General features: G+C 36.3%; 1 protein-coding gene across 2 annotated transcripts in view; it reads right to left on the bottom strand.

Moving 5' to 3' along the window:
- nudt14 (nudix (nucleoside diphosphate linked moiety X)-type motif 14) overlaps positions 1–17,941 on the bottom strand; it is a 28,709-nt gene extending 10,768 nt beyond the window's left edge. For both annotated transcript variants that reach the window (XR_006009165.1, XM_041976401.1), the window contains exons 1-4: positions 17,790–17,941; positions 7,920–7,963; positions 1,462–1,526; positions 692–986 (exon numbers count right to left, since the gene is read on the bottom strand). Coding sequence is in view for 1 of the 2 variants with exons in the window: in XM_041976401.1 (XP_041832335.1) it covers positions 692–986; positions 1,462–1,526; positions 7,920–7,963; positions 17,790–17,870 (485 nt within the window). In the remaining variant the exon portion in view is untranslated. The remainder of the gene's footprint in view (positions 1–691; positions 987–1,461; positions 1,527–7,919; positions 7,964–17,789) is intronic.
- Positions 17,942–20,504: the final 2,563 nt, after the last annotated feature.

The raw sequence follows: 20,504 nt of genomic DNA, 5'->3' as shown, positions 1-20,504 counted from the left end.
TGTCGCTTTCATTATGGCATTACTGTAGTTTGTACTCAGGGATTCTATTATGATCCCATGACAACAAGTTTCTAGTCTTTAGAACAGAAAGCAGACACATGAAAGAAGTTATCATTTACGATATTGTGTCTTATGAGTATTTAACATCTTGCGGTCACTTTTCTGGCTCCTGCACAAGGAAATTACAAATCCAACAACAAAACTGAGCTTTAAAGTCTTTCTTTCCACCTGAGGATTACATCCTGGGTGTGGTGGTGAACAATGGAGAAGTAGATGATTTTCCATAAGTGGGTTGTTTCTATAGACCTTTAGATGGGCCATTCAGTCTAAAGGAATCCAACAATGAAGTTTTCAGTGGTTTAAGAGTTTTTTTATATAAGCTTAAACCTTGGAGTAAAAAAAAAAAAAGAAATAAAAGCTTGAAATGTAGGTCATTTTCTAATTAACAAAAGTAAAGATATCAGAAATGGAAATAAGACAAAATAGGACAAAAGGAAATTAATTATTATGGGGCATAAAATCTAGTGGGAATTATTTAACCAGATATATATAACACGATTAAAAAATAATAATAACAAAATTGCTATGAGACATTCTCAAATACAAGTTAACATGTAAGAACCATAAATATGAGTCCCCAACATGAACCTTCAACAGGAACTCGATAGCTTTCATGTGTAGCTCTACTAACCTGTACGAAGTAATCCTCTTCAGCTTAGAAGCTGGCACATCGTAGCCACACTCCTCCAGCACCTCCTGCCGGGCGATCTCCTCCAAAGGGAGGTCAGGTTTGTCCACCAAGCCAGCACAGAGCTCATAGGTGACCCCTGCTGAGGCTGGGGGCCATTGAGAAGAGCTCTCCCCTGCTGAGGCCGACTGGCCCTCCTGAGGCTCAGAAGCTGAGGCTTCGGCGGCGCCCTCTGCGGTCTTTTCATCAGCTTGAGGCGGCTGCATCTTGGCCTTTTCCCACTCACACATGTATACAGCTGGAAGTGGGTGAGAATGAGAAGAAATTACTGACGTGTTTAAGTAAAAACAGAATTGTAATTGACACTATTAGAACTTTTCTTTTCTACAATGAAGTCCATGTTAAAAAGGTTGCAGATGCTTGTTTTTTTCAGCATCAACAAGGAGGGAAAAAAAAGAAAAAAAAAAAGAAAGAAATCAATGCCCAGACTTCCTTGAATTTAGCACACTGCAGAGTAACCCAGCCCCTGGCGACTCTCAACAAAGGAGGTAGGGCTGCTTTGTAATGGGGCCTTTTGCTTTCTATTTATGAGTCTACATTGTTGCACAGTTCAGTTGAATAAACAGGGTTTGCAATGTGTTCTTTTTTCAGTGAAAGTGCCCACAGGATGTGCAACAATCTAGATCAAGATTAGTGACAAGGCTAAGATGAATAAACTGTACAGGAGTGCTACTGGTTGGTTGCTTTGTGAGAACACAATGAAAAAAACTTACCTGGACGGAACTGCTTGACAAGGACAAAACAGTGTGAGGTGGTGTTGAAGATCAGCACTGATACACTGCAAAAAGGAGACAGAGAGAGGGGGAGAAAAAGCATGTCAGAACAAGCAAATATTCACCCTTTGAGACAGAGGGGTGGGGGTTACCTCCATAGATACACACACTTTGGTTATACTTATTTTAGCCATTTATAATGAATGAGATCTTGAACTCGCCTGTAAATCTTGCATTTTCATTACCACCTATATTCTAAGGTTTTGGAAGAGGAGATGTTCCAAAAAGGTTTAAGTTTGACTGTATAAAATTCTATTACTAAAAAAACAGGATAAGAGTGAATGCTTTCTAATTGCTCCCAGTATTTCTTATTTGAAGAGGGATAAAAGGAACCTTTGGATATCTGTCAGAAAAAAAAAAAAAAATAACCTGCCTTTATCCACATATGCATTTATATTTTAGAAATGTGAAAATGAGAGATCATTAGTTTTTTAATTTAAGAAACCACATGCGAAAATTTAATTGGGATGTGTTACCTATGTGTCAGCTGTATACATGTGTTAGAAGTTTGACCCCCTTTGGTTGCAATGTCTTACCTTAAATTTCGTACAATAGAAAGCAGGAATTTAATTTCTTAAGCAACCATGGGGAAAGACACATCCCATGGTTGTGGAAAATACGTTACTCTGTTAAAGAAGGGTCAAATCATTGACATCTGTCAAGCAGAAAAAACATCTAAGAAGATGCAGAAACTACGAAAATTGGGTTAAGAGCTGTCTAACGCATTATTAAAAACTAAGGATAGTGGGGAACCGTTGTCTTTCAGGAAGAAATACGGTCAGAAAAAAATTCTGAATGATGGTGATCGGCGATCACTTTGGTGAAATTAAATGGAAGAAAAACAACAGTAAAACTCAGGGCTGCGTTTAATAGTGAAAGTAAGAACATTACCACACTCACAGTGTGAAAGGAACTGAACCTGTTGGGACTGAATAGCTCTGTAGCCATTTAAACCATTAATTAGTAAGGCTAACCAGAGAAAAAGGCTTCAATTTACTAGAGAGCTTAAAGATTGGACTCTGGAGCAAAAAAAAGTCGGTCATGTGGTCTGATGAGTCTAGATTTACCCTGTTCCAGAGTGATGGGAGCAACAGGGTAAGAAGAGAGGCAGATGACGTGATGCAGCCATCATGCTTAGTGCCTACTGTAAAAGCCTGTGGTGTAGTGCTATGATCTGGGGTTGCTGCAGTTGGTCAGGTCTAGGTTTTGCAACATGTGCCCAAAGAATGAGGTCAGCTGATACCTGAATATACTGAATGAGCAGGTTTTTATCAATGGATTTTTTCTTCCCTGATGGCATGGCCATATAAAAAGATGACACTGCCGGGATTATTAGGGCTCAAATTGTGAAAGAGTGGGTCCGGGAACATGAGACATCCTTTTCACACATGGATTGGCTACCACAGAGTCCAGACCTGAAACCCATAGAGAATCTTTGGGATGTACTGGAGAACACTTTGCACAGTCGGACTCTCCCATCGTTAATACGGGATCTTGGTGAAAATTAACGCAACGCTGGATGGAAATAAATCTCGTAACATTGCAGAAACTTATCAAAACAATGCCACAGCAAATTCTGCCATAATCAAAGCTTAAAGTGGCCGAATGTACTGCATATACTATAAATAAATTAAACAGTTCATTGCAGTCCTAAATATCAATTACTAGATGTGTGAATGAAACAACTACAAACTTAATCATCACCATATTACATTGCAATGTCTCGCTAAATTTATCTTTATTTGTAAACTACTAAAAATAAAACAAGTGTTCAGCTTTCTAAAATAAGAAGGAAAATTCAAGGATAAGAATTGGAATTTGACTCATCACTACCAGGAGATGGAAATAAAACAAGAAGGAAGGTCAGCGTGAACTGTAGCTGGGTCACTGCTGTGACAGTGTGTGTTTGTGTGCATGTTAATGTGAATGTCGCTGCCTGTGGAGACTTAAGGCCTGGGGTCTGTGTTGGGAAAGCGGATGCATCTGAGGCAGCAGGAAGCCCTGCCCTGTCTTTCCCAGGGTGAAAGGGAACTGGGAGATTGCTGTTACAATGACTAGCTGCAGCTCCTGAGCTTATAATGATTTATTTCTGTTTGTATTTTGATTTTTGAGTAAAATTAACTGACAGGACTTATTGTTACTTGTGGAATATCATGGATTGCAATCATGGTCACTATTCTCATCCATTCAATATATCAAATAATCTTTGCAAATTTTTTTGTCTTTCACTTTTGGCAATGCTAGTAGTACCATCTTTTATAGATAAAATCCCTGTTTTTTTGTTTGTTTTTTTGTGTGTGTGTGAGTTAAATACACTGACAGAAACCAGAATATGATTATCGGGCCAACAGGCACTAAAATACAAGTGACCACACACCAATCCACAATTTAAAATCCAGCAGATAAACCAGATTACCTACCTACCATGCTGTTTACAGCTACAACCAAAAGTCGGATATTTTAAAGTAATAAAAAGCTCTAAAATGACTTTGCACAAGAACAGCAGGTAATGGCTGAAACTAAATGGGATTCATAGGCCTTTACCCCCTTTTTCTGGGGGGTTGTTGTTGTATTTGTTGTTTGTTGTTCTTGTTTGTTGCTGAACTGGATCTATCATAATCAATTCCAAACCTCAGCCATTTTGTGAATATAACTTTTTTTGCAGATAATAGTAATAATAAAAACCAAAGTTGTAATAAACCACAATGTAAATAAACTGAAATGGAACTTTTATTATTATTATTATTATTATTATTATTATTGTTGTTGCTGTAAATTATTTTTAGGCCAAAACTGCCTCAACAAAATATTCCTGTCTGGCCCTGCCAGCAGTCTCTTGCTTTATAAAAATGAGAAAGGTCAATTGTGTCTCTTCCTTTAATCACAAAGCTGTTGATCCATTTGAAAAGAGTCCCAAAACCCCAGCTACAAAACTCTGCTTGGACTTGTTGGTCCACCTACTTTTTCAATCACTGCTTTTCTTTGCTCGGATTTCACTGAAAGAGCAAAAGGAAAATACCTTTTTTCCACTTCTTTGCTCACATAAGAACATACAAGAGCTTCACTTCTTACTCCATCATGCCCATGTTTTTAATTTTAATTAATATTGACAAGCTATCTAAGGGGGAGAAACTGGAATATTGGAACCAACTTCCAAGCAACCAAAATAATTTAATAGAAAAAAGAAATATATGTGAAACGACAGGGGGAAGCAATCTCATAATGACTGCAGAGCAAGTATGGATAAGATGATGGATAAATGTGGGTACGATAATGTGGAAGATCTACACTAAAAGTAGGACGCACACACCTGAAACATGGGAGCTGTCCCTTGTGCCAGGTCTTGTAGAGCTGTTACACACCATTAATACTCTACTGCTTCCCACCGGAAAAAGAACCCTAATGGTTAAACCAAGACAGGCTAAACGGACATGCAGGACTTTTCATGCATGGTTAAGCTTATTCTGTGGGGATTTTAGCTCAACAGGCAAAACTGGGTTATTTACAGATATATCATGAGCACGACTCAAGGTAACTACTGGTAGAAAGCTTATGGTATCAAGATATTATCATTCAGCCCCAGTCCCACAAGAGAAAACTGGGTTAAGTGCTGCATAATCCACCGTCTTATGCCAGAACTGAGGTGATGGTTGCCACCAGCTAGCACCGGCTTAATTCATCATCTATGGGTTTAAATGGTACGAGTAACATTAGTAAAATCCAATAGTATGTATGATTCCTGTTCCCTTACATCTGTTATTGTCTAACTTTTTCTTCAATTACTAAAGATATGAGAAAAATTTCCAGAGCTGGAATGTCATCCAGAAAGCACAGACACTCATCCAATCACATGCAACATAGTTTTCACACCATTCATAAAGGGTCTGTAACAATGTCATTAACATCTGGTTTCCTGACATTCATAAGTATCTCATTTGAATTCCATGAAAATTCACATGATAAACTCTAAAAGTCTGGTGGTGGTACTTAAAAAGAGGGATGAGTCATTGAAATTAAGGCAATGAAGACCCTGGTTCACATTCTGGCTTTATGCGAGTTTGAACTAAGAGATTTTATTTTATTTAAACTTTTGTATTTTAAATGTGAGCTAGGAGAAAATATTTTAATTCCAAATCCACTACAAACCAATGTTATACGCGAGAAGAGTTTTGAGCTTTGATGTCTAACACCAGTCTGAACTTGTGTGTCAAGCTAACTTACTATTATGCTTTTTCATATCTCCTGTAAAATTCAAACTGCTACACAGATTTTAAATAACAGATGCTACTAAACCTCAGTGGGTTTGTCAAAATAATGTACAATAACAATGATTTAAAAAAAAAAAAAAAAATCTAACAGATACAAGAATAATATTCACCTCAAACATGTTTCCAAACCTGAATTTTACAATTACAGCAATCTGGTTCTCTTCTTAATATTTTTTGTAAGTCTGTTAAACAAAAAGCCTTGACTTCATACTGCTAGAGGAAAAGACTTTACACACATTTATGATTAAAAGCTTATTTCACAGCAGCATGTTTTAATAATAACATCAAGTAATGTTTGAAATGAGGAATTTAGAGAAGACATTTTAAAAAAGCATAACGTTAGGGTACATTACAAAACTCCAATCGCAATCTTTAATTTAAAATTATGAACTGTATCTAAATTTAATATTCATCTAAAAAAACGTTTTCAGTAGTTAAAATGTGCCACAACAAATGTTTCCATAAATCCATAAGTGTAAAAACACCAGAGCATCTGTCTGTTCAGTCCACATGTGTTTTATAGTTTTTGAAAGAAAAAGAAGAGGAAGAAAAAAAAAAAAGTCTGACTGTGTTTTGCTTGATTTGTAAAAATACAAGGTACCTGAAGATGCAAGTCATCCCCTCACTGTATCACGTTGTAGTTAATGAAGCATGTTTTGTCTCTCTGTATTCAGATTAGGGTCAGAAACTCTAAATTCTTAAGCATGTTGATAGTTTATTTATCTCTAGGTGAAATGTAAAGATTCACATGAGGTATTTCTTGGAACCTAAAGTTAGCTTAAGGCTGCGAATCAGAGAACCAAATATAAGGGAGTGAAGGGTGAAAAAAATCATGTCAAGTTAAGTCATGTAATTTAAAAATGTGATCATGTCATTCAATAGCTACTCTATGCAACTGTGATTTTACATCTAAAGTGTTTATTTAGGTTAAAACCAAGTGCTCTGTTGACTCTGTTGTGTCAATCAGCATATAATGTGTCGAAGCAGAAAGCTCTGCTCATTTTCTTATGATTTTGAAACTTTGCAATCATAAATCCTTTCATATCTGGCTGATGGTTAATAACATTTTTCTGTGATGCGACAAAGATCTGATTTGTAACATTTGAAAAACTATAGGGATGAAAAATGTCAAAATAACATGTTATGTAAAGAAATAAAAATGGTATGCACCCTTTAACACAAAAACAAAACATTCCAGGGTCCATTCAAGGCATACTGTTAACATCTTAGCAGAATTTCCACCTTGGGCAGAGCTGCATGTTCCCATGGGCAATTTTCTGTTGGAAATCCAGGTTTGAGGTTTACTGCTTTTCTCTCAGGGGTACTATCTTTTAACAAGGACATCTCTTTGGGGTCAGGAGTGGAGGAAAGAAGGCTGAAATAACCTGAGACTTACCTCAGGGCGTTATGGTACACTAAGAAGAGGAACTGGGGTTTTAGCACAAATGTGTGGTATTTCTCTTAAAGTGTCTCCCATGAAGCTCAGACTTTTATGGCCATTTTATTTCATGTAGAGTAACCACTACTCACCATAAAACTAGGTTTGTTTATATTGACCATCTTCTGAATAGAGCACCACTTAAGAGATAACAGATCATAAAGATATAAAATCATAAGGGAGGTATCGTACTAATGGCACAAAAGAACACACCAGCGAGCCTCACTTTTGACATACAACACAAATTACAAATTTAACACAGCATTACTAAGGGTTATTAAAGGGTTAAATACTAAGCTACTATTGATAGAAATCTCTCATTTTTACTAGGAAAAAATATTCATGAAAAAGGCAAAGTATGAGAAAGATTTTAAAGTGTGAACTGAACCAAAATCAAGGTCAAGCACTCAGATGACCAAATTCATCATCGTGAGTCAAGTACTCTAATCTTGTTGGATTGCTGAATGTCTTCAGACATGAACATCATGTTACAGAGATTTATTATTGACAGACATCTACAGTTAAGCTATTCGTTCGCTATTAAAGCCAAACGGAGCTGTTTCATGCAATGTAGTCTGCTTCCATTTGTTTATCAGCAAGCTGCACCATCTCACTGTAAGTGTGTTCACACAGAAGATGACTGGATCGAGGCATTGCTTGTGTTTAACAGTGGGACAGTAACAATGCTTTACCTGTCATGGGTTCGCATGAAGTCCCAGGATTTCTTTGTGCCATTCTGTGAAAAGAAAACACACACAAAACAACACAAAATGATCAGGATAAGTAAACAAGCAAACATGGTTTTGCATTCTGTGTGTCAAACATCTTGTTTTTGTTATGATTTGCATGGAAGGATGTCAAATCACCTCTGATTTATTTAACATGAGCATGTACAAGGCAGCTACCACCCAATCACTGAGTGGTGCTTGCTTGGGCAGGTAAAAAATTATGTCACAGACCACACCTGATGAAAATATCTTCAGACATGAAGTAAATGGCAAAAACAAAATGAGAGCAAAGCTAGAGGTCATATTCTAAATAGGAGGAAATAATGTGCCTAAGGCACCAAATTTAGCAAGAACATGTCAAAAGAAACAACTTAAAGCTGGTTCTTTTTAGAGAAATAATGATTCATTTTGTAGACAATGCTGGCTCGTTCCTTGGGCTAGGTGCCTGTTTAATGCTTGAATGACTTATAAATTAGTTTTTAAGTAGCTTAACCAACATAAAGAAAACTTATTCCTATGAAAACATGTACAAGGACTGAGCTGACTGTCCAAAGTAAATCTTTGAAAACCTTCATAAAGTCTGGAGAACTATTGCTCACAGTAACTTAAAAAGATTGAAAGAAAGTTCAGCTGCTTGGAAGAAAAATATAAAGAAATGAGGCCTGACTGAAGATGTTTCCAAAATACTTTTCAAATGAAACAGGACATAAAAAGTGTAAAGCACCCTCCCTCTACTTACTGCACCTTTCATATACAGGCAGATTCCTGATGACTAAATACTAAAACATGTCTGCCAGTCATTAAACTTAAGTGGCATAAGCTACTGTAATGTTTTAGTGCCCTGTGGACAAATGATCACATCAAAAGGATGAACACCCTTCCACTCCCCAACACACATTGCCAGAGCATGATTACACTGAGCTTAAACAAGAACTTAAGTTATGTAACTTTTACTTTGTTACACAAGTTTTATAACTTATATGATCGTATTTATAAAATATTCAGTTGAATAATGTTTAAACAAAAAACAGCCTCCTGCTATTTGAGAAAAACCCAGAGAAATTTACACTTTAACAACAGCAAAAAAAATACAGTAACTTAGCATATACTCATCTCTCTACATTGCATGCTGTGTAAAAATGGTAAACTTGGCCTACATTTTTTACGCCTGAGGAAATATGACCTTGATTCAAATTTAGGCTACACCTCCCCTCCACTCACAAGCTCTTTCAGACACAGGAAAGATGGCTTTAACACGACAGCTTTATCTTAGCTACAACTAAATCTGGCGTCTAAGTGTGTTGGTGTCGTTTCAGTGCCACCCCAGAAAAGGGAGGAGGTAAAACATCAAGCTAATTGCACCATACAGAGTCAGCCATAATAAAGCTGCGTTGTAGCAACAGGATTTGAGCCAAGATGCACTCATTCTCAGATTTTTAAAGAGAAGAAAAAAACCTTTAGAAGATTACCCGAGACAAGCAAACAACAGTAATGAAAACTCTTTCAATCATTAAAGCACCAACATGTGAAAACAGACGCTCTGGTTGTGCTACAGTCTACTGATGCAATTACTCTTGCAAAATCCTGTCATGTCAACAAATGTGTCCGCGTCCAACATGAGACGAGTCCTACACTAGCCCAAGCACGACCAAGCCCTTTCATTTTTCTCTCAGTGAAATCAAATCCAGCATGGAGGCGTGTGTGTCACAAATCATTTGTCAAGGCTGGCGTACAGAACCAGTACTATATGTGGCACAGCTTTCCTTAATCTTGTACAGGTAAATTATAAAACTTTTGATTTGATAAATAAATGATGAACAATGGTTAAGCTTTCTATACTGTTAGTGTTAAATAACAATGTGTAACACTGAAGTTCTCCATTGAACTTCTGCACACTTACAGTATACTACATTACCCTTTTCAAGCTTAAACTACAGTAAAAAAAAATCTGTCCTGGATTTTGTAAAAATTTTTGTGCTACTGTTACAGCCTGGAGTGCTTTTCTTTTAAAGTAAAACTTTTACTTAAGTTGTGATAAATGCAGTAATTTTTCAAGTAGGGCTGCAACGATTAGTCGACGTTGTTGACAGTAAAAATAGTCGATAACTAATTTAACTATAGTTTGCCAAAAAAGAAAAAAAAAAAAAACCTACAGCTTAACACATCGTCTTCTTCTCTATCTCTGAGAACTGCACATGTGCAAAGAAAAAAAAAAACTACAGAGTGAGACACCGTCTTCTTTTTCTATCTCTGCTGAGAGTTGCACACGTACACTAAAGTCCACCAGGAGAAAAATATGGTGACCGACCAGGGAACAAAACAGCGGCAGAGGACGTCAAAAGTTTGGGATAACTTCACGTTAAACTTATAAACTTAATACATGTGAGATTTGTAAAGCAGACCTTGCATACCACGGAAGTACGTCTGCAATGCTTGAACATTTAAAGAGGAGGAACGTCAGACTTACATAACAACCTCATGCAAGATTTCAAAGCTGAAAGTGAAATAAGAGCCATTTATTAATTATGAGATAAATAATCCGATTGGTCGACAAGTCATTTTATTAGTTGATGAGTAATCGACTATCAGAACAGTCAGTTACAGCCCTAATTTCAAGTGTGTTTTGCAATGAAGAACAAGGGAAAATCCAGAGGCTGAATCCAAACTTTGCAGGTGATTAGGACGAGATATTTGAGAGATGGTTGTAGATGTGGCTGTTAAAACTTGAGTACACTTTTGACAGGAAAGCAGCTCTGTAATTCACAGTGTGGTGCCACAAATTACCATTACTGGTCAAATTTACTGATAAATAATTGTTTTTTGAAAAAAAAATTGATCTTGTGCTGAATTCACAAGAATTCGTCGAGTTTACATTAATTTAGTTTATCACAACATGGCAAAATCCTAGCAGGAGGACTTAAAAGATTAATCTCTTATCACCTTCTGTTTGAGTAACACAACCACCTCCTCTTTCTATACAAAGGTAAAGTCAAAATGTCTCTGGCATGGGTGCTGCCCACTTGTGGTGCTAGTATTGTTTATTACCAAGGAAGCTTCACTTTTCACAGGCTTTCATGACATCCATTTTTTATATACAGTCTGTATTGTTACTAGCTTTTTTTAGTTGGAAAGTGGCTTCATTGTGGCTTCAGCTGCATATAAAGGTCACCTGAGATGTTGGTCAGCAGCAAAGCGCAGCTGAGTAGCTCACATGTTAGCATCAGAACTAAGTGATTAAAGGCAGAATAAATCAAATCAAACTCTATTACTGTGATGCTTTGAAGCAAGTTGGAGCCTATAATGTGATTTAAAATGACACAATGTTCATAAAATCTGCAGCAGGGATTTCGTGTGAAGCCTGAATTATTAAATCAAGATATTTAAAAACTTTTTATTCTAAACAAACTCCAACAACTTTTTAGAATAATTTCTATATCCAGTTTTCTTTTTTCTTTGTTTTATACACGATTTTACTATAACAAACTATAAAACAAAAATTAAATAAAGAAAATATATTGAAATATCAATAATAGCATCTGCGCAAGGGTATTCGATTTAATTCAGTTCGTAAGATATCGCATGCTGATTTAACAATCACTGATATTTATATCAGATCACTAAAATATCAAATATTCCTGAGCTAAGTCCAACATTTAAATAAAAAAATATACATGTACCAAATTTTTTTGCGAAAATGGACAATGCCATATTCTGTAGCCTAATGTATAAAATTTTGTCCATGTATAAAATATGAACATAGCACCTGCACAATGATACACTCTGGGTACTTTAAAAAAATAAAAAAGACTCAAGACTTGCCTAGCCAGGGAAAATGTACCAACTCTGCTCTACAGAACAAAGAGAAAGAGAGTTTTGTTGTTTTAAGTGTAAATAGGACCCACAGCAAGCTGAGATTTTTTTTTCAAATGATGAAACAATAATAATAGAAAGAACTCTTCTGACGGTTTTTCTATGCAAAAAAGCAAAAGAAAAAAAGAGAAAAGAAAGAGATCACATCTTTCCAACAGAAGCTGCAAAATGAAAGACATGTCCTCACAAGTGGGGAATAGTTATTTTCAATAATAACATTAAAATGCTATTCGCAATGTGGCAATTATAAATATTCAAAATACTGCAAAGATGGCAGCCACATACTGTACGAGGTAAACTACTCTGAGTTTGTCACCACACACATATTCTTTTTCTAGTGTCCTGTCACCACTCACAGATGGTGGGGCTCCCCTCATTACTCGGGCCACTTGCTGAGAGAAGGGGGGTGGGGACAGCTTGAGTGGCCCAGGGGAGATTGAGAATCATGGCCGACATGGATTACAACAGAGAGATTAGCCCGTGGGGAGAGATGAGGACAGAGAGGAAGGGAAGCAGAAGCAGGCTATACGAGATCTTAAAATTAAATGTGTCCCTCTGGCTTTGGGATCAAAAATGTCGGGCTCCTGTGTGAATGGCTACTGCAGGGAGACATGTACGGGCCTGATGTTTTAGGTGTTTAAAGTCTAATAATTATCTCACACATACAAACCTCCTGTGATGACAACACCATAAAACCAGCAGCTGCAGGAATAAAAAAAAAATCAACGACCATCCTACAATACAATCGCACTCTTTTCCTCTCAACATGTGCTCTCCAGTTTTTGTTTCTGGTTTTAGCTTCAGTCTCTCATCTCACTAGTCTCAACAAAGGAAGCAGGACTGTCTAACACACATTACAACCAGTGACCTAACGGTCAACAATGTTTTCACAATGACAAAAGCATCTGCACCTGCATAAATTCACTGACCACATTTAAACAAAAAAAACATTTAATGGAGTATAACAGAACCAGGACTCACACCTCAAAACAAAGACTTTACATTACCAATTTCCATACAATTAAGTATCCTTGTAGGCTTCAATATCAAGTATAGATTTAAGGTAATCAACTATCAGCTATTTAAACAGTTTATAAGCAAGACTAAGCAATGCTAGCGTCTTTATTAGTCTGATGTAAATGTTTAACCATTTTCAACAGCGAGACACCTACAGACTACAAACTGCAAGCCAAGCTGAGAAAATGTATTAAATGATCTTTAGAAATTATCATGTTCAAAGTATGTTACCATCTATGTTACTAGGGCAGCACAATATGTAAAAATAGATAATGATCATCTCAACATGTGCAATATCTGTATCGCAAAGACAACTGAAGCATTAGACATTTTGATGTGAAACAGGACAAGAGCACATGTTTTCCAACAGGAAAAATCCTGAAGGTTTGACACAATCGGTTCCATTATTTGTCCTTAAATACCAAAGGTACGGTTCTATGAGAAAACTATGAGAAAACAGGAACCTTAATTGGTGTGCCTGACGGTGTCATCCCTCAAACAACAGCACCTAGGTCTTCTAGCAGTTTCGGTCTAGCCTTATGTGCAGACCTGGATGTAATTTTTGACTCAACAATGTCCTACCTAGAAGTGTCACTCCGAACAGTTAACAAAACAGTTTCTTTCATCTCTGCAATATTTCTGGATTAAAATCTCTTCTGTCGAAGGCTGTACTGGAGATGATTATCCAGACTTTCATATCCTTGCTTCTGGACTACTACAGTTGTCTTTTGACCTGCTTACATAAGAAGTTTGACCACATTCAAGTCGTCCAGAACTCTAAGGCTTTTAGGCCCCTATCAGACCTGTTTTAGCCTCCCTTCAGTGGTTACCAGTGAATTTTACAATACATTTTAAACTCTTGACCTTTACTTTTACAGCCTTGCATGGTCAAGCGCCTCCTTATATCTGCGACCGGCTTCAGTTATACTGCCCGACCCACAGTTTGAGGTCAGAAGACCAGATGTTACTGGTGGCCCCAAAACCTAATTTTAAGACAAGAGGTGATGGCTCTTTTGAAGCGGCGGCACCAAGGTTGTGGAGCACTCGTCCTCGTTCCCTTCGCAGCGTAGACACTGTTAATAAATTTAGAAAGCAATTCAAGACTTGTTAAACAGGTTTTTAGTTCAACTTTAGGTTTTATTACTGTTTTGTTTTCATTTTTAACTTGTGTTTTAAATCTTTTTATTCTTTCTATATTTTATGTAGATTTTATTTGTATTGTTCAATAAAGCACTTTGAGATTCCATAACTGCAAATGGTGATATACTAATAAATTTATTATTATAATTAGTATTATACTTATAAAGGCTACACTCCACTTGTAGGAAGTTCAGCTTTTTGCATGTTCTACAACTCAGCTTTAGTAAAATTATTTTTACTTGTCTTTCTTCCCTTTTTGTGCTATCCTCCATCACACACAGACTAGGTGAGACTGAAATAAAAATTAAATTAGTGCACACTGATTAAATATTTCTCATCTTTAGTTTTGGAACTAGGTGGCACAGATATCTCCCAAACCCAGTGGAATAGGTTATTGATTTCTATTCAGCATTATTTTGGGCATTTGAAGAAATTGTTAATTGGCTTGGTGTTGGGTATTGTTTGTTTATTTTAGGGGATATATAACTGATGTCCTACATTTAATTCAAGCTGGTTCAAGAGCAACTAAAGCTGATATTCACACTTGTGGTAATAAATCAAAGTACTGAACAAACTTTGCTAAAGTCTGAGCTGATGATGGAGCTACAGAACATTTGAGTGGATAATAAATCACATGCAAATGTTTTAAAGAAAAAACATCAACTTGGCAACTGGCATGACATGAACAACTCAAATCTGACTAAATGTGTAGCAATCCATCCAATTATTGGTGAGATCTGTCATTTGAGACAGCAATTCTCACAAGTCTGAATGGCGTTCCTCATTATAATGTATTTAAAATTAAGCTTAAAATTATTACTTTGATCTTTCATAACATGTACCATAATCAAATTTTATCAATATTATCCAAATTAGTTATTATAGGTCCTTAAAATAATTTAATTTGATCATTTTTCATTCTGCAGGCAGAAAATTCTCCCTGAACCAACAGAGTTGAAATAAACTCCTGCAAATAATGATAATATTTCACAGCAGTGACTGAAGACTGCAACTTGCATTCTAAGATAATCAATAGCACAAAAACTGAAGGAATGATAGGGAACTGCTGAAAGAATAACAAGGCAAATAGCTCCAGATGAATGATTGAATGATTCAAATCATGGTGAATAAATGGAAGGCAATTATCCAGCTCTAAGTAGCAACTTGTGATTCAGTGTCAGTATGAGGTGACAGAGATAAGAGGGGTTTCCCCGGAGTCAATGAGGAACAATCACCTGCTTTGTAGAGGGAGAGCAGACAAAACACCATTAAACACTAATGACTAGCCTCTTACACATGACATTATCTACTTTGAGTTTGCGTCTGGAAGTGGGAGCAGACTTGGTTAGTAACCAGCAGCTCAGCTGCAAATGTACAGATGAACATAAAAGGCTTGTGGAGAAGATGCTCTCTCAGTGTGGGTGAAAAGACTTTGTGGAGAGTCACTGAACAGCTCCTACTGAGGTGCAAAGAAGAGATGATATTGACAACGATGAGGATTATGATAAAAGGGAAAAAAAAAAGAACAGAGAGAAAGTCCAATATCACCCCTTTGTTGTCCATCTGCTGTTTCTAACCACTCTGTTATTCTCTTGACATTGTTAGCTTTCCTCCTCTGCTATCATATGTGTGAAGTCCCAACAGGACTAACTCCTGAGTTTCTCTCATCATGATGATACTTGAGTTTTCTGATTACATTAAAAGCAACACTACAAAACAGCATCATCCAATCACGAACTCCAGAGGCAGTTTGTTTATAATTTAAAATAGACAAAACAGTCTTTTTTGTATTTTCTAAAAATATGAAAAAGATGGCAGTACAACCTGGTAAAAGGACATGTTCTTATTTTCTATAATGTAATCAAAGCAGCAGTTCCTGTGCTTACGTATGGGTATAATACTTCTGCACCTGTTTGATCTATGTTTTTGCATAAAAGCAACCTTCAGCCCAGGGAGAAAGAAACTGTACAAATATGTGAAATAAAAAAATATAAAATGTTAACTAGAATTTTTAAAGTCAGATCTCCGTCTCTGAAAGTCATATGAACTTTATAAACCCTGACTTGAAGTCCACCATTTTTGGTTTTCTCAAATGTAGTGGTGAAAACTGCCTTAATGTCTTGTTTAATTATCATATCTGTCTTTTTATAACAAACAGTACTACCCAACTTTTATATGAAAGTATTGTAACAGTGTTTGTACGTGCAAAGTAGAGCATAATAAATTATTACCTAGTACTACTAACAGTAGCAAGCAATTACTATTCTGGTCACTGAGCAAAACCCCACTGGTTTTCCGACTTGCTGACCTGGAGCATTATCAACATGTATTCAACATGGTTAAATGGAAAATTCCATGATTCCATGATCATTTTAGTAAAACAAGCCAGTAGGATGAACCAAGCAGAGCAGTGAGCAGGCCAATAAACAGAAACAAGGTTCAAAGTGGCTCATCTGCAATCCCCTTGCAAAATGCAGAGATTTACAGTGTGAGTGTTTGGTTTTTAGTTTACATGGCAGACTTGTAATCCCATGATTTAAGCTGAATCTGCAGTAACAACAACTCAAACCCCAAAACATCGTTTGGCAAGACCTCCTACACCAGAGCTGTCCAATTCCAGTCCTCGAGGGCTACTACCCTGCTACTTTTAGATGAATCTCTTCTCAAACACACCTGCACCTAAAGGCTGAATTCCCTCATGCACTTGCTATTCAGCGCTGCAGAGACCTGGTAACGAGCCATTCATTTGATTCAGGTATGTTGGACAAAGAATGCATCTAAAATTTGCAGGATAGTAGCTTTCTAAGACTGGACTTGGGCACCCCTGTATTACACCAATGTATTTGCAGCAGTAAACATTCAACCTTTCTTCAACTCCGATACTTACTTCTTGCCTGTCTAGTTCTTTAGTTCAGCTCTAATCCAGATGGTGGGCCTTAGATTAGCATTTTGATTCAATGAATCCAACAAAAGTCCCATTTTAAAATTCACAAATATTTTTCTGAAATTTCAAAAGTTAGTAATATAATCATGATAATCAAAATCTCAAAACTGACATAGTTTTGATATTAATTTTGGTCTATATGAGCAGCTCTAGTCAATACAACGGTCCATATAAAATAATGTAATGCTACAATTAATTTGAAGGTTAAAGCTGTCCCGAGTTTTATGGAAATATCCATCCTTGAAGTTTCAAAGTTCAAATTTGTGTCTGTATTTTCCTTTTAAAGTGATATGCACAACTCCAAAACTTCCCACAGGATTTGAATTGTGGAATCTCTACAATATTCCTCATGCAAACATATGGTAAAGTTCAATATAAACCTAAACTGTGAGGACATCTGGTTTTAATATCCATCTAGACCAAGTTAGTTTAGCAGCTGAGATCAACAAGTCTCACCTGCCTCACATTTTACACAAAAACGTCCTCCTTTGTCCCACTGTCCTGTTAAACAATGTCACCTACAGCCCCTTAAACTAATGTAAAGCATGTGCCATCCTTAACGTGATGTTTAACCATTAAAACCCCTCTGCAGCAGGTCTACCGTTAGCATTTTAGCCTGTTAGCTTAGCTGTCTCAAGTTCACATTAAATAGAGACAACTGTTTTTTCACCGTGTGAGAAAACAGACCGAATACAGTTGTTTTTCTCATTGCTGTTTAAGTATTACCATTTGTTGCTGTCAAGCAATGTGTTTAATGTCAGCTTAGCTTTCATAGTCTGCTAGCTGCAAAATGAATTGGGGGTTGGGCTAGCCTACAGCATCCAGCAGCCTCCACCAGACGTAATTACACAGAGATAACTCACCTGGTTATAGTTTACCCGGAACGGTTTCAGATAGTTGGACTCTGTGCACGGAACGACTTCAATGTTATTAATCTCTTCCATAATTTACAATTGGAGATGGATTGGGAGCTCACGGATGCTGGTTTGTCACCGCACACACTGACAGTGAAGGAATGTCTACGGAAGCCGGGAGAGGACATGAAAAAAAAAGATGCGTGAATTCTTACTAGGGTGATTTATGGAAAGGAAAACAATAAAAATGGCACGCCAACTGTAAATGCAAATGAGAAATAAACTACTATAATAATCAGTATAATAAATCAAGTAATAGCTTACATTTAAAAAAAAATGATTGTTTGGACTGGTCTCAATTAAACTTGCATGATTAAATGCAGATTTAATGTGAAAGGACATCTTTACAAAAGGATGAGCTAATTAGCATGTCATATTCAACTCAGTTAAGAAAAATAGGAACATATCATTTCATTCTTTTTAAGAAAGTGTATTATTAGTCCCTGCTAAAGAAAACCTGGTACCTTAAAATTAATCTTCATCAACTCCAACAACAAGCATAATTGAACTGTGTGTAGTTTTATGCCTGTCTACCAACTACACATTTTGCTTCATCATTATAAGAATTTGTTGAATGAGTTTCTTTATATTTGAATGTGTAAAAGCAAGTGATCTTGTATGCTGTTTGGATTCTGAAGCTGTTTGCTGTTTAAAAAACTGGGTAAAATAACTTTACGTTAATTTGGCTTACCCCAGGGATTTTCTCAGTCTGAGACAGAAAGCCTCAGTTTGAGGGGGAAAAAGCACACAACTCAGTCACTTCACCTTTACACTGTTGCTCAATACCTGGGAGCCTATATGGGATCCTGATTATATTGTTTAATACCATACAAACAAGTGAGAAAATACAACATACTGCTGTTTGACATATATAAACTACACAAAATACCGTACCTGGCATAAGGAATAGAATCTTGTTGAGCTCTTCAAACATATAAAAAATATTTAAGTTCTTATTTTCACTGAACTCCCTGTCCAGTTCAGGCACTCACGGGTCACTGTCCTGCAGGTTCTAGATTTTTCCTGTTTTAATAAACTTGACTCAGATTAATGTGTCATTTCCAGACTTGAAAACTTGGCTTCAAGCTGTTGAGGAGATCCACTCAATTTATTCAGGTGTATTGGAGAAGGAAAACATCTAAAACATTCAGGATGGTGGCCCTAGAGGAGTGACATTAGACATCCCTGCTTTAGACAGTCTAAAGCCACCCTAGGGGGGCCTGTCTCATACTTTGAAAACTTTTGACATGGGTATAGCAGTCTGTAACTGGTCTGACAAATCTATACAGATAGCAATTTATATCTGTCAATACGTTTAAGGTTGAGTCACGGAAACCTAAGTGTCTTTTTTTATGTCAAAAAGTTTCACCTTGTCATATAAATCTGATTAGCACTATAGGGTGACCGGGCTGCACAAAGAGAACACAGAAGGACTAAGACTTTAAAAACTGTTGTCCTAAAGATTTTTAAACTACCACTCCCTCATCGGTGTCCCAGGCTAATTTAAAACAGAGGAAGTCAATTATAAAATGTTTACTATACCTGTTTACGCACAAAGACAGCTCAGTGTATGAGCAGTCAAATCTGATCTTCATCATTTATTAAAATAAATGGAAAGAGATTTCTTTAAACACTATGTATTTGTTGAATGCTCATTACACATTATTGATTTAAGTTTATGATTGATGATAATGATCTTTAATGTTAAAATTTTATCATTTCCCATAGGTGAATTTAAGGCCTGTTTTAAAATGTATTCCATCAGTTTTGTGTACTAAAGGTTCCACCATAAACAACAAATAAAATGTAAGTTCACTACTCATGTGTTTGTAGATTTTTTAAGCAAACAGAAGAGTATGAAATTCTGTTAAAAACAGTCATTATCTCTAAGGTCAAAAACTAACTTTTCTCCTAATTCTAATCTAATTAGTGCCAAAATACAGTAATTCTTCTGCTAATGGAAACTATGGCAAAACAGGTGGATCCCAAACTCACTCAGCTCTCAGCAAGTTTACATAAAACAAAGGATGCATCAGACACATGCCCATATTTCCATCACCTAAAAGGTGACAATATATAAATGGTAAAATGGTAATGGTAAAAGGTAAATATGTTTATCATTTTAACCATTGTGTGTCCATTACTCAAACAATTAACATTGATCTTGAGAAGAAAGATGCTACTTAGAATTTAAATAATCAACATATGGCAGATGTATGTATAGAACACAGTTTAAAGTAAAATTTTCATACAAAAATACTCAATCCTTAACTCATGTTACCACTTCCTTGTTCACACAATTTATAACTAATGTTTCTCATTTGTTTTTTTTTTTTGTTTTTTTTTTTTTTATTTTATTTAGTTAGTTACCATTGAATAAATATATTCTTGCTACTTTTATTGGTCATTTGGTGCATCACATTTAACCTTAGAAGCCTGAATATTTAACTCCCATGTTGGAAAAAGAAAATCAATTGAAATGATTACTGAAGTCCAACTTACATTTTGGAAAATTGGAGGAACTTCAGCATCAAATTCTCATTAAACATCATGCTTATATAAGGAATTCTGAGGGAAGGAGAGGGATAAATATCTAGCACCCAAGCACGAGACTTAAGTTGAACACCAACCTGGTCTTCAATTTAAATTTAAGAAAGCCATGGT

The sequence above is a fragment of the Melanotaenia boesemani genome, chromosome 22 (assembly GCF_017639745.1).
Source record: "Melanotaenia boesemani isolate fMelBoe1 chromosome 22, fMelBoe1.pri, whole genome shotgun sequence".
In the NCBI taxonomy this organism is placed as follows: Eukaryota; Metazoa; Chordata; class Actinopteri; order Atheriniformes; family Melanotaeniidae; genus Melanotaenia; species Melanotaenia boesemani.
Note: the sequence above shows the minus strand (reverse complement) of the source record. Positions and strands in the feature narration are given on the sequence as shown.